At 38.8% G+C, this 15,464-nt stretch overlaps 1 protein-coding gene across 1 annotated transcript in view; it reads left to right on the top strand.

Annotated features, from left to right (window-relative positions):
* Positions 1 to 14,260, top strand: part of Pm20d2 (peptidase M20 domain containing 2) — a 19,987-nt gene extending 5,727 nt beyond the window's left edge. Inside the window, exons 2-7 of the mRNA XM_013016638.1 lie at positions 249 to 397; positions 3,672 to 3,814; positions 5,974 to 6,128; positions 8,115 to 8,250; positions 12,691 to 12,798; positions 13,009 to 14,260. Coding sequence (XP_012872092.1) covers positions 249 to 397; positions 3,672 to 3,814; positions 5,974 to 6,128; positions 8,115 to 8,250; positions 12,691 to 12,798; positions 13,009 to 13,163 — 846 coding nt within the window. The 3' untranslated portion in view covers positions 13,164 to 14,260. The remainder of the gene's footprint in view (positions 1 to 248; positions 398 to 3,671; positions 3,815 to 5,973; positions 6,129 to 8,114; positions 8,251 to 12,690; positions 12,799 to 13,008) is intronic.
* The last annotated feature ends 1,204 nt before the right edge of the window (positions 14,261 to 15,464 follow it).

Here is a 15,464-nt window from a genome sequence, read left to right as displayed (position 1 = left end):
TGGCGCTGTGGCTCAAGTGGTAGAGCACTAGCCTTGAGCTGAAGAGCTGAGGGACAGCGCCCAGGCCCAGAGTTCAGGCCCCACGATTGGACCCCCCCCCAAAAAAAAATTTCCATGAATAAAACCTCTGTCCATAGTTCAAGACTTAAATGTAGATTGTGAATGCATATGTAAGAGAACCTGTTTAACATTTTTCCTACTAGGACTTGTTATTGTTCTTTGGCTCTGACATAGATATTTCCTTGTAGATAATTGTCCTGGGTACCCCTGCAGAAGAAGATGGTGGTGGCAAAATTGATTTAATTGAAGCAGGAGCTTTTAAAGACCTTGATGTTGTCTTTATGGCCCATCCATCCCAAGAGGATGCTGCTTATCTACTGGATGTGGCTGAACATGAGTAAGTAATTCTGTTGGAAGACTTGAAATCAAGGAAAACAGATGTAGATAATTTTGATATCTAAGCCAGGGACTAATACTCCACATTTATACATTTAAGAACTAAACTGAGCCGAGTGTGTTGGTGTTTGCCTATAATCCCATCATTCAGGAGGAATAGTGCAATGGCATCACCCCCTCCCCATCCCATCATAGTTCAAGCTACTTGGGAGGCTGAGGTAGGAACATCACTTGGTCCATGAGTTCAGAGTAGTCTTAGCCACCTGAGACCCTTTCCCCTTACCAACTAAAGCAAAAATTAAACTGAAAGATAATTATATAATATCTTTATTTATGTGGAATGGCGTTGGGCCAAGCCCCTTCTAATTGGGTGTTTATAATTGAACTATTAAAAGAGTGTTTAAAAAGCATAGGAATGACAAACAGCATGTTAACATTCATGTTCTATATGGTATGTGTGTGTTTATGCATGTGCTCGTTTAGCACCTGGGTTCTGTCCCTAAGCTTTTTTTTTCCTCCTCAGGGTTAGTGCTCTACCACTTGAACACAGCTCTGCTTCCATCTTTTTGATGGTTAATTGGATATCAGAGTCTGATGGACTTTCCTATCCAGGCTGCCTTTTTATTGTAATCCTCATATTTCAGCCTCTTGAGTAGCTAGGATTACGGGTGTGAGCCACCAGCCCACTGGGCTCATGTGATGTTTGAACTCTGAGAGTTTCTGGAAAACACCTTTTTTTTAAAATACGTTTTTTTTTTATCGTGAAAATACTGTACAGAGGGGTTGCAATTACATGAGCAAGGTATGAGTACATTTCTTATCAAGCATTGTTGCCTCCTCCTTTGTTTTTCCCCTATCATCCCTTCCCTCCCATCTCTACAACTATACCCCCCCCATCTATCTTTTGATGAGGAGGTCTCTTTGTAATTGATATTAGTAGAGAACAGTTTTATTCGTTTTGGGAAGACAGTATACTTCTCTGTTTCATTTATTTTAGTTTGGTTCTTTGCAGAGAGTCTAGATGATGCCCTAAAAAGAGAATATAGAACCTGAGCAGCTGCATATTTATTGAAATTTGTCAACCTATACTTCTCAGATTTGCCTGTTGCCGAAAGCTCACTTTTTTGGTACCTGTAAGCTTGTATCATTGAAGTGGCTTGAATTTTCACACTGGAAATTGTTAGGTATTTAAAGAGGTTGCTCTGTAAGAACACCACCACACAAGTGGTATGCAGGTAAGGGATAGGTTTATTCAACGCACTAGCTGGCACTAGGCCAGCGCTCCACGAAGCTGGAAAAGGGGCAGTCTGGCACCAGGCCATGCCTTATCTATGGTAGGTGTGGCCAGGTAAAGGGAGGTGGGAGGTGGAAGAAATGTGTGGCCACATCAGATCTAGATGTGACCTCAGTGGTTGCGGATGTGACCTTCACGTGTGCCAGTGGCCTAGGAACGCAGGTACTGGGTGGAGACTTACTTGGTCACGAGGAGGGAGGAGTCTGCTTGCCATTTAAGAGCGGACCTTAGAGAAATTTTAACCATCATCATTGTCTGGTTAGTAGCTCCTAGTCTACACTGCCCAGCTACTTAAGTGATTTTCGCTGTATAGCCTGGCTCTTGGCAGTAATAGCAGAACTGTCCCAGCAGTTGATTGTATTCAGGTCCCATTTATCACCAGGGTTTTGATTTTAGAGGTTGAGCATTTTAGCTGTTTGGTATCTTTATTGTCATCACTAGGAATTGGCATTGTGAAAATTGGAAGACTTAACTTTAGTTTCAGAGGTAATATAATAACACTTGAATAGCTCTGGAAAACATTAAGGATTAGAAATGCTTGCTAATTCCTCTGGCAGGGAACTGTAGTTGTCCACAGGCTTCCCAGCCTACAAGAGTTAAACTTAAGCTTTTTAGTCTTGATTAGCTTTCTTGGCTCAGTCCTCTTCTTAGTGTCTGGCTTATCCTTTTAATACTATTTGGATGAATTGCCTAAGTAATTACCTGCATAAGGTATTTTTCTGGTTGGCCTCAAACTTAAGATCTTCCTGCCTTAGCTTCCCTCATGCTGAGATTACAGCTTGCACCACCACATCCAGCTCTAAATTATATTTTTCTTTCCTAAATTAAGTTTTGAAGGAAGATTTTTCTTCTCAAGAATTTACCTCAATATATTGTTCTAGTTGGTGTGTGTATATGTGTGTGTGTGTTGTTGTTGTGTTTTTTTGTGTGTGATGGTCTTGAACTCAGTCAAGGCCTGAGCACTGTCTCTGAGCTTTTGTGCTCAAGGCTGGTGATCTATCACTTGAGCCACAGCTGCACTTCCAGTTTTTTCGGTAGTTAATTGGAGAGAAGAGTCTCAGGGACTTCACTGTCCTGCCTGGGTTTGAATAGTGATCCTCAGATCTCAGCCTCCTGAGTAGTGATGATTACAGGCATGAGCCACCAGCACTTTAGGGTTATTAATATTTGCTTTTAAAAAACTAAACAACTAGGCTCTGGTGGCTCATGCCCGTAATCCTAGCTACTCAGAAGGCTGAGATTCAAGGATCATGGTTCAAAGCCAGCCTGAGCAGGAAAGTCCATGAGACTCTCTTATCTCCAATTAACCTCCAGAAAACTGGAAGTGGTGCTTCTCCAATTAACCACCAGAAAACTGGAAGTGGTGCTGTGGCTCAAGTGGTAGAGCACTCGCCTTGAGCTGAAGAGCTCAAGGACAGCACCCAGGCCCAGAGTTCAAGCCCCACGACTGACCAAAAAAAAAAAAAAGCAACTGAAGTTTACCTTGAAAATAATTTCTTACTAATTTGTTTAAAATATGCTAATTAAGGAAAACTACTATTGCTAATGTAAAACAGCCACTTGCATTTTTTCCTTTAATAGTTTACTATTCTTTAGTTATGTAGATTTGAACTTGGAAGAAATGGTACCAAAGCTATTTTCATGTAGGATTTCTTTTCCATGTTATAATATTGACAGTTTTGATGAAATTCTAGTTTTAAGATAATGGTGCTAATATATAGATTATGTATCATATGCATTTATGTATATAATATATACAAGTATATATCATGAATGATATATAATATATGCTGTAATATATATATATATATAAAATAATTATCCTAAAATCTTAGAAGTTTCTTGTGATGCTTTGTGCATGTTAGGCAAGGTAATTTTACCTCTGAGCTGTATCCACAGCTCTGTGAATTAGTTTGGAGTAATATTTAGTTAATTATTAGACTTCAGAAAAAGTAGTTTTCAATAATTGTTTGCCTCCTAGTGTGACTGTGAAATATTATGGGAAAGCGTCTCATGCTGCTGCTTACCCCTGGGAAGGAGTCAATGCCTTGGATGCAGCTGTTCTTGCCTATAACAATCTGTCGGTGTTACGGCATCAAATGAAACCAACCTGGAGAGTTCATGGTAGTACTGTTTAATATTTTCCATAACATGATGACATATTTCAACACAATGTAACTATTTGACTTTTTTTTAAAAAAAGGATTGAAAATATAATATATGCTATATATGGATATTTTAAAATTTTAAAACAGATTTTTCAGAAATTGATTTAACAGAATAATATACCAATTGGGCTGGAATTTGGTTTAGTGGTAGTGCTTGCCTAGCATGCATGAAGCCCTGGGTTCAATTCCTCAGTACCACATAAACAGAAAAAGCCAGAAGTGGCACTATGGCTCAAGTGGTAGTGTTGGCCTTGAATAAAGGAAGCTCAGGGACAGTGTCCAAGCCTTGAGTTCAAGACTCAGGACTGGTTAAAAATATATGTATATATGCCAAGAGGCATAAACGGTGTCATATTTTAGTAAGAAATACAAGGTTTTGGCTCTTGAGTGGTAGTGGGTTTGAACCTAGGACTTTACACTTGCTAGGCTGGCACTCAGTAGGGGGGCAGCAAAAATGTAAGATTTGGGCTGAGATCTGGGCTGATCTACTTGAGACATTTTACCACCTGAGCCTCTCTGCCAGCCCTTTGGTTACTTTTGAGATAGAGTCTTGTTTTATGCCTGGGCCAGCCTGGACCGTGGTCCTCCTGTTTGTGCTTCCCACATCACTGGGATGACAAGCCTATACCCCCGTAACTAGCCATTGTGCTTGCCTTAAAGCTGAGATGATAAACATGTGGCCACTGTACCAGTATTGGTGAATTTACTTTTTGCCCAGACTAGAGCTGAGTCATGATTCTACAATTTCTGCCTCCCAAGTAGAAAGCTTACAGGCTTAAACTGGGTACATAATTGTCTCTCTTATTTTTTTGGTGCTAATATCAGAGCTTGACCTTGAGGCCTTATGCTTCCCTTGGCTTACTCGCTCACAGCTAATGCTCTACCACTTCATCCACACCTGCAGTCTGGCAATTTGCTTCTTAATTCGAAATGAAGTCTCAAGGATTTTTCTGCCAGGCTGGTTTGAAACTTCAGACTTTTGCCTTCTAGGTCAACAGGCATGAGCCATCAGTGTCTGGCCTTTTTTTTTTTTCTTAAGCAGTACCGAGGTTTTTAACTTAGGGCCTTTGTGTTTGGTAGCAGATGATTTACAACTTGAGCCACATCCTTATCACTTTTTGTTTAAGTTGAGTTTTTTGGATCTTTTTAATTTTTTTTGGCCAGTCCTGGGGCTAGAACTCAGGACCTGGGCACTGTCCCTGGGCTTCTTTTTGCTCAAGGCTAGCACTCTACCAATTGAGCCATAGTACCACATCTGAATTTTTCGTTCTATGTGGTACTGAGGAATTGTACTCTGGACTTCATGCATGCTAGGTGAGCACTCTACCATTAAGCCACATTCTCAGCCCAGATCTTACATTTTTGCCCAGGGCCACCCCTGATCTTGATTCACTACCTATGCTTCTACTGTTACAGAACACAGTGAGTAGGGCTATCCCTACTAATAAAGTGTTGTCTTAAGAGCACACATTTCTTTTTTAGTTTATGTCCTTATGATTTAGGAAATTGTTCAATATCTATTCTTTGCCTGATTTTTTTTATAAGTTAAAGTCAGTTTGTAATTGTTCCTTTTATCAATTTTCCCCTTGAGTTCTTTAAAAGGAACACAATATTTTAAAGTAGATCATATGAAATTAGATTTTATGTATCATTTTATTACTTTGACTAGATGAATCTTTATTCTGTATAGTTAGAAAAAATATGTTTTGGAGGTTTTTAGTACTTAGTGTTCTTTGATATGCATTTGGTATTTTCCCATAACTAAATGTGACTTAAAATGTTCGGGGAGCTGGGCACCAGTGGCTCACGCCTGTAATCCTAGCTACTCTGGAGGCAGTTCAAAGCCAGCCTGGGCAGGAAAGTCCATGAGACTCTTGTCTCGAATTAACCACCAGAAAACTGGAAGTGGTGCTGTGGCTCAAGTGTTAGAGTGCTAGCCTTGAGCTGAAGAGCTGAGTGAGGGTCAAGCCCTGGCCTAGAGTTCAAGCCCCAGGACTGACAAAAAAAAAAAAATTGTTCAGGGGTTCTTCTCATTGTTGGCTGACAAACTATAGGAGTATTAAGTAAAAAAAAATGACCACAAGCTTAATTTCAATAATTTGGTTCTTTTTATAGGTATAATAAAAAATGGTGGTGTAAAACCCAATATCATTCCCTCTTATTCTGAATTACTCTATTACTTCCGTGCACCCTCAATGAAAGAACTTCAGGTTTTGACCAAAAAGGCAGAAGATTGCTTCAGAGCTGCGGCTTTGGCTACAGGGTGCACAGTAAGAACTTTTCAGAGTTAATTATAATCAGAGTTTTATATGTGGACTGGGACTGCTTATATTGTTAGATCTGAAGCCAACGTGCATCTCCCATTTGGTAATGGTGGCCGATGCCATGTTTGCTGCTGGGGATCTGTCTCAGAAGCTTGCTTTGACAGTGATGTCTTGAATACGTTAAATGAGTTGGTTGAATAGCTAACGCTATTTTACTCTCTTGCAATAGGGAAGTCTACAGCTCTTCATACTTAACAGCAGTTAGAGTAAGTTGGGTACAACTGTGCCATAGAATCCCTGCCTTTTTTTTGTTTAATTCAGCCAAAGATTTTGATGAATTAATCCCTGCTTTTTGCAAGTTATCTTCTTCCCTTTTGGTAGATGAAGTTTTTGAATTGCTTTATCTAGTTCCTTTGGAAGAGAGTATAACAGAATTTGCAGAATTTTTTATTGTTTTGATGACATAGTAATAAAATTCTTAGGACTTGATGAAATGAAGTTAAAATAGACATAGAGTTCATTGATTTAAATTATAATGTGCTCTAAAGTCGGATGAGTTTTAGGATTGTACAGGGCAAGAAACTTGCACATAATTTAGTTGGAAAGACAGGTCTTGGCCTGTCTTTTGCCTTGTACTTCTACTAATTTGGTAGGCTTTAGATGTGTTATTTAATATTTCTGGGCTTCCATTTTCTCCCTTGAAGAATAGGGGTAATAATATAACCTATCACAGGGTTCTTGTGAGAGGTTAAGTGAGATAATGTTTATTAGAGCCTGGCCTTCATGTGTATTTATTACTTAGTTTGTTTTTTTTTTCTGTTCTTCAGAGAAAAGGTCCTTTACATAGTGGCAGTGTCTCATAAAGGCAGTGATACTCAGTGTGTGTTTACTAAGAATAGGGTGGGTGGTGTCAGAAAGGATCTGAGGAAGGAAACAGTGGTCTGAAGGAAAAGGAAGGTTTTATGGAAGACTTTACACCTGAATTGAGCTTTGAAGAATGATCATACTTTCAGGTATGTAAAGGAAAGGATGAAAGCACTTGGGGAGATGTAGGCAGCAAAAATTAGAATAGAAAAGCTCCTGATGTGTTGTAGTGATTAGATATAGATAAGGACAAATGTAGGAGCAAAGAACAAGCCTTCTTGTGCCAGTACCTACCAGCAAAGGTAGGTATAGATTTAGTAAAATTGTGAATTTACATAGGCATTACAGGGACTATTCCTGTACGTATTTAACTGTAAATACTTAGAAAACACAAACATAAACTATTGTCGTTATCTAATACTTTATAGTGTGCAATGTTCCCTAAAAGGAGGCTTATTGGATTTAAATCTTTATATCGTTTCTTGTTTTTTTGGTGACTAATTTGCTGGTAGATTGACCCTACCTTATATGGTATCAAAAGTAGAAGAAATTCATGCTGTACTATTTTATGATTAGCTTTTGCTGGCAAGTTTGGAGATACAATGCCCAGTTTGACTTAAACGAAACTAAGTTTGTAAATCTGTGCTAAGTAGATACACAAACACTGCTTCGGTATCTCCAGCTGATTATACTGATGAGTGAGAACTATTGCCATCCCTTTGCTCTGAAGATTTAAGTATTTCTCTCAATGTCCCTTTTCATGCCAGGCAATAGTGTCATTCTGACACATCTTTTCTTTATTTGGGAGACTGAAAGCTCAAGCAGAGTTCCTCAGAGTGTGGTTTTAGACCTCCAGCATCAGAGTAGAAATTACTAGGTTCTTCCCACAGCTCTCAGTCACATAGGTGATTGAATTTGACACTTGCTGGCTAGTCTGGAGCTTGGTGTCATTGTATGGTCTGGTGCATATGTAACATAAAACAGAGAGTTTTAGAAACTCTTAGTATTAAAAGTATAACTGTAAGGTAAGACATTTGAGAAAGTTTATATCTAGAGACAAAATTAACTGCTTTTAAATTTGTGAATTAAAGTTTTTATTTCAAAATTTGTTTTGTAATTTTTTATTAGGTAGAAATAAAAGGTGGGGCACATGATTATTACAATGTCCTCCCTAATAAAAGCCTGTGGAAAGCTTATATGGAGAATGGGGAAAAGCTGGGGATAGAGTTCATTTCAGAAGATGCAATGCTGAATGGCCCTTCAGGTAATTAAATTCATTTCTTATATATTGAACTATTTAAGAAAGAAAAATGCCATCTTTGGTCAAACAATTTTGGAGATTTTAATGATAGCTTCCAAAAGTTTATGATTATAGAAATCAATGTAATATATCTTACTAGCAAACTTATTTTTAGGCATAGCCATCTACTTTAGGTTTATATTATAAATAGTTGTATTTAAATTTGTTTAATTTTAACTTTTTTTTCTTTTTCTTTTGCTGGTCCTGGGGCTTGAACTTGGCCTGGGCACTGCTCTTTCTGCTCAAGACTACTTGAGCACAGCGCCACTTCCAGCTTTTTTTGAGTAGTTTATTAGAGATAAGAGTCTCAAGGAGTTTCCTGCCCTAGCTGGGCTTTGAGCTGCAAGTCTCACATCTCAGCCTCCTGAGTAGCTAGGATTACAGGTGTGAGCCACTGGTGCCCAGCTTAATTTAAACTTTTAAGCAACTAAAACAGGAAATAGGAGTTTTAATTCATTCGTATAATAAGCAGATTGCTAAGTACTTAGTTATCTCTGGGACATTTTTAGATTCTACAGTGTAACAAATAGCTATTAGAATTTAATTATACTTGGGGTTTTTCATTTCCTTTTATGAGAATATGATAACATTTTTCAAGTTAGAAATCTGTCTGCTGAAATAAAATGTTGACGTTCTTTTTCATCCCTAAGGTGTCATTGTCATTCACTGAGAATAAAGACTTCAAGAGAAAAAGCAGTTTAGAGTTGTGTGGGGTTGGTATAAAATAGTATTAGCTTAGTAAATCAAGGAATTCTTTTTTTTGTTGTTGTTGTTGGTTGTGGGGCCTGAACTCTGGTCCTGGGCGCTGTCCCTCAGCAATTCAGCTCAAGGCTAGCACTCTAGCACTTGAGACACAGCGCCACTTCGATTTTTTTTCTGCTTATGTGGTGCTGAGGAATCAAACCCAGGGCCTCATACATGCAAGGTAAGTACTCTGCCACTGAGCTACCCTCCCAGCCCCTAAATCAAGGAATTCTAAGTAGACCTGTTGATTTTGGAACCCCAAAAGATATGTAGCTTGAAAATTAAGGATTTGTCAGTGTATGGGAGGTCATTGAATTAGTTATCATTGATTTAGTTGTCCAAGTACATAGAGGACTGTAACCCTCTGTATAGTATCTTTACAATAAAAAAAAAAAAAAAAACAAGTACATGGAGGGAGAAGACAGATGAAACACTGATCAACAGCATTTAAGGATATGGAAAAGGCAGGGATCTGAAGGAGACTGTAGTCAGAGAAAGCCAGATAATTAGGATCTAGTTGTCATGGAAGCCAAGACAGTAGAAGATTCCTAAAGGGAAGGAGAATATGTCATGTCAGATGCTGCCAATATGGAATAAAGTAAGTATGACCTAGTGGTCATCAGACCAGCAATTAGAAACTCAGTTGGTCTAATGGAAAATAAGTAAAGCCTTGAGAGACAAAATGTCTAAATCTCACTTTTCTACCTACTACAATGACTGGCGAGACAAGTTTCTTCTCTTTCCAAAGACAGGCTTAAAAGAAAACAGTGGATGTAAACATGGGAAATTTACTTATTTATTTATTTATTTATTTGTCGGTCATGGAGCTTGAACTCTGGGCCTGGGTGCTGTCCCTCAGCTCTTCAGATCAAGATTAGTGGTATACTGCTTGAGCCACAGCACCACTTCTGACTTTTTCTGTTTATGTGGTGCTGAGGAATTGAACACAGGGCTTCATGCATGCAAGGCAAGCACTCTACCTTCCCAGCCCAAGAAAATATTGTTTTAAAGCAATCCTTGAAAGAAATAGATAGAGATGAATGTTCTGGAAAGAGGAACAGCAGTCCTGAGACATCCTCCTAGGAGGTGTTGTAGCTCAAGCACAACTGGAGGGCTGAAAGAGAGCTACCAGGGACGTTAGAGAGGTTGTATGTTTATTCTGAACATCATTAGTAGCTCAGTTAAGAACTAAAGATGGACCATGAATTTGTTGTCAAGGTAGTCTTCATAGTCCTGCATTTTACCCTAGCATGTTTCTGCAGTCTAGCTGTATGAGGGAAGACACATAGTCAGACCTGCTCAGGGTTGGGGTTTATATAATAGACAAAAACAATGAAATAAATTGATTGTCCTTAGGTATCATTTGCAGACTGTAGGGCCTAGCTCAGTAAGATGTTAAAATATGTAGCCAGCTTTTCTCCATCCTGTTCACTGCTGTACCATCACTGCACATTTCATGTCTGGAACCATCCTGGAAAATGCTTAGTATTTTCAGAAGCAGTCCTTTTTTTTTGTCCTTTTGTTCTGGGTCTTGAACTCTGGGCCTGGCACTGTTCCTTAGCTCTTTAGCTCAAGGCTAACCCTCTCTCACTTGAGCCACAGCGCCACTTCTGGATTTCTGGTGGTTAATTGGAGATAAGAGTCTCACGGACGTTCCTGCCCAGGCTGGCTTTGAACTACGATCCTCAGATCTCAGCCTCCTGAGTAGCTAGGATGATAGGCGTGAGTCATTGGTGCCTGGCCGAAGCAGCACATTTTTGCAGAGCTTCAGAGTTGAGCCTTAGCCTTTACCACATGACTACTAGCTAGCTATGAGCCATTATTTGGTATCTGTAAGCTTTGGTTTCCCACTGTGTAAAAATGAGAACTGTTCAAAATGTAAGTGAAGAAACCAGGCATGGTGTACATACAGCACTTGGGAGGCTGAGGCAGGAGTATTTCAAGTTTAAGGCCAGCCTAGGCTGCATAGTGAGGTCCTGTCACAAAACAAAACAACAGAACAAAAAAGTAAATGGAAATATGTACGAGGCATTTAGAATCTTGTTTGGCCCAAGGCAATTCCAGAGAAATGTTGGCTGCTGTTGGTTACATATCCTCATTGCCTTACCACTTATTCTTGTGTAGTCTAACTTTGCCTGGTGCAGTGTTTGACACATGCCAAACATTCGACAACTGTCCTGAGTGAGCACAAGGCTTTGTTTTTACTGTACTTTATTCACCAGATGTTACTGTTGGCCATGTGAAAGCTAGATATAATGGTAGTTAAAATACCATTTCCTGCCTGGCATCAGTGGCTCATGCCTGTAATCATAGCTACTCAGGAGGCTGAGCCCGGTCGGGAGTCTGTGGGGCCTGAACTCTGGGCCTGGGCTCTGTCCCTCAGTTCTTCAGCTCAAGGCTATTGTTCTACCACTTGAGCCACAGCGCCACTTCCACCTTTTTTCTTTTTGCTTATGTGGTGTTGAGGAATCGAACCCAGGGCCTCAGGCATGCAAGGCAAGCGCTCTACCACTGAGCCACCTTCCCAGCCCCTGTGAGACTCTTATCTACAATTAACCAGAAAGCTGGAAGTGGCACTGTGACTCAAGTGGTAAAGCACTCACCTTGAGCTGAAGAGCCCTTAAGTGGTAGAGTGCATGGATATTGAATGTGCAGATCAAGTGGGGTAAAGAGGAAGTCTGGTAGTATAGTGTAAGGTTAGGTTAAAAGAGTGATTGATATCTGATCATGGTAAGATGGAATATTTTGGCAAATACAATAGATGTTGCTTAATCCTTTAAGAGATCATTGAAGGAGTTCAGGCAGGAAGAACTGACAGTGTAGACCTGGGACAGATACTGGTGATGGTGCTGAGAAATGTTAGGATTCTGAGATATTTGAGAGGTATTGTTTTTTTTTTTAAATTTTATTTTATTTTATTTGTGAACAAACTGTACAGAGGGGTTACAATTGCATGGGCAGGATAATGCGTACATTTCTTACCAAGCATTGCAGCCTCCTCCTTTGTTTACCCTTCCCATCCCTTCCCAGCCTCCCCCCTCCCCCTTTGAGAGGTATTGTTATAGAGTAGTGCAGAACAGGAACTTTGACATGTTCAATTTGACCCACCATGAAGACAACAAGAATCAGGTTGGCAATTGGATGTATAAACATGAAGCTTAGATGACAGTAAGCATAAATTTTGAGTTGGTGGATATTTGAAATAATACAAATGGCCAAAATCTTGAGAAGGACTATGACATGAGAAGAAGGGCCTGGAATTGAATCTCAAATAACTAGTATTTTGTGGTCAGGTCAGATCAGGGAGTCTATACCTCCAAGACAGACAGGAAGGGAAGGGGCCATCAGAATTTACAGAAGGGAGGGTGACAGTGCAGTGCTATAGGAGGACCAGTAGGAGTAGCTGTGAGCAAGGGCAGGTCCGGGGAGACCTTTGTCAGCACTGTGTGGACACTGGAGGGGTAGGAGAGTCAGTGAGGGCCTGAGGATGTGGATGACTGGCCAAGAACTCTTTATGTTTGCTCTGATGGCACAGAAGATGACTGGCCAAGAACTCTTTATGTTTGCTCTGACGACATAGAACTGTAACTAAGTGTAGAATTATGGTTGATTTCATCACTCAAAAGTATTTAACCAAGTGTGCTTTTCTTTGTGTTCAAGGATCTACTGACTTTGGAAATGTTTCCTTTGTGGTTCCTGGAATTCATCCATATTTTTACATTGGATCCAGTGCTTTGAATCATACTGAACAATACACTGAAGCTGCAGGTATATGTTGTTAGATGTCTGCCCTTCACATTCCCTCTCTCCCTATTAATTAGCTACTTTTCTAACTAGTTCAACTGTCATTTCATTAACATCACCTAGAAAATACTTGGTTATGGTGGGCAGTGGAGAGGCAGTTCATTAAGGGGTAAACTGAGGAATTAATAAATTCTTAGTACATATGGAGATATTCTAATTTATTTTCTCTTTTAGGATCGCAAGATGCTCAGTTCTACACTTTGCGTGTGGCCAAAGCTCTGGCAATGACTGCGCTGGACATCATTTTTAAACCAGAGTTACTAGAAAGAATCAGAGAGGAATTTAAACTGAAACTTCAAGAAGAACAGTTTTTAAATGCAGTGGAATGAAAAATCTTAGTGCTTATTAATCATTAAGAAGTGATTTTTTAAATTTAACCTTTTTAATAGAAGAAAACATGCTTCTCTCAATTTCATAGGAGTCAGATTTTTTAATACTTGATTATAAGTGAGGACAGGTCAGAATGTGGAAAAACATATTAACTCATATCTGAAATGAAAAAGTTTACAGATCTATACTTGATGGAATTGTATTATTTTGGGAATTGGTATATGATACTATTTCTTAAACTAGATGATATATGAATTACCAGTAATGATATTTTATAAATCTATATGCTGTGTGAGTAAAATCCAATAAGTTAGACATCTGAAATTAACACTTGTGAAGTGTAGATTTTGTGATACAGTGTGGTAAATGTCTTCTCAGTTTCAAAATTTAAGTCCTAAGTTTAAGGAAAGTTTGTTTCTAATATCTGATTACATATTTTGGCTTAGAAGTTTCTTTATTTATAATGAGTATAGTGTAAGACCAGACTGTGATTCTCCTGTGTAATTCTGCCTTTTTAGTTTTTATATACCAGTGAGTTAATTGAACTTTATCACAATAGTGTAAGTAAGTGCATAAATAAGGAGTCAGTTACTATGTCTGAAGGAACCAACTCAAGCCGGTCTTTATTATAGTTCACCCTCATACTTCAGAAGTTTTCCTGAATGGCTGTACTAAATTTATTATAGTGACTTAGCTTAGATTATCATTGTTGGTTAGTCTTTGAATTGTGAGCTGAAGGATTTGGGAATAGAATGAGAAAGGAAGGAAGTGCCTGATTATGTTAACATTGTAACCTTTTGGATAAGGATTCTATTTATACATACATATATATATATATATATTATATGTTTATATTTAAATATATATTGCTTGTTTGTTTAGATGGTGCCTTGCTATGTTGCCCAGACTAACCTTAAATTCTCCATCCTCTTGCCTCAGCTTCCCCCATAGATTGGATTACAAACTCGTACCATTGTGCTCAGATGTAGCTCTTCATTCTTAAAAGATGGATCCTTGTTTTTAGAAAGTTGACAGACCAGGAAAACTTCTAATTTTAGGATTTTATGTATTATTTTTGAAGGATACAATTTAAGTTTTTCTTCTGGTATGTTTGATGATTTTTTTTATTGTCAATAGATTCTGTGATTTTATATCTATATCTATTCCCTGCTCCCATGACTCACACTAGACTGTATATTTGAAATCAGTGTTTATAAAATACACACATATGAGCTGGGTGCTGGTGGCTCATGCCTATATTCCTAGCAGCTTGGGAGGCTGGGATCTGAGGATCACCATTCAAAACCAGCCAGGGCAGTAAAGTCTGAGAATCTTAACTCCAGTTAAAAACCAAAAAAGCCAGAAGTGGAACTGTTGCTTAAGTGGTAGATAGAGTGCCTTGAGCAATAAAAGCTCAGGAAGGTGTCCAGGCTCTGAGTTCAGTCCCCAGCACTGATACCACACAACCCATATATGGTGTTTCAGGTATCTAGAATATTAGCTTATCTGTGGCTGTGCAGTACTTTTTTTTAGTAAATACGGCTTACTTTCTTGAATCATCAAAGTTTAAGATAGCTTTGTGGATAGATCGTGATCACAAGTTCAAAAAAATTTGTAGTTATATCTAACTCTTGTACAACTTGCAATAGAAATGGGATACTTTGCTTCAGGTACAAGAACACCAGACTTTTTTTTTTTAAGCCTTTACTGACTTCAGCGCAAAGTTTAAAATGATAGATATGAGGGTGATCTGGCTACAACATTTGTTAAACTCATTTGATCACCAGGGTGGATTTGGCTAATCTGGCTGGCCAGGTGGGTGACCCCTTTCTTCCAAAGTTTCATGTTAAATTGAAGAAGACGGCTGTCCTCAATCGAAGAAGGCTGGTCTTCGGTTAAAGGTATCTGAGTAGCTGTGCTCCTCTGCTAGAACCACCAAACAAGCGCTCAAAGTTTAAAATGATAAGATTTTAATGTGGTGAATTAGATTCTTATGTAGTGGTGTAGGTAGCCCTGCTTGAGGAAAGCTTTTATTATGTGCTTTTCACACCTTTATTATTCATGTACTTAGTAACAACTTCCTCAAATATTACATTTGTGTTAAAGATTAACAAGTATAATCTAAAGATAGTTGTTTTTTCTCATGCTAATTTTAAGCAGGCTTGACTATGAGACCTGCATAAAACAGTCCTGTGCTAGAGGCATGATATGCTTGGGCCCAGAAGTATTTCTGGTTTGGGATTAAAAAAATTAATTTGCATATCTTATGGCAGAACCTAGATTTAACCAACATTTTCCTT

The sequence above is a fragment of the Dipodomys ordii genome, unplaced genomic scaffold (assembly GCF_000151885.1).
Source record: "Dipodomys ordii isolate 6190 unplaced genomic scaffold, Dord_2.0 Scaffold32, whole genome shotgun sequence".
Lineage (NCBI taxonomy): Eukaryota > Metazoa > Chordata > Mammalia > Rodentia > Heteromyidae > Dipodomys > Dipodomys ordii.
Note: the sequence above shows the minus strand (reverse complement) of the source record. Positions and strands in the feature narration are given on the sequence as shown.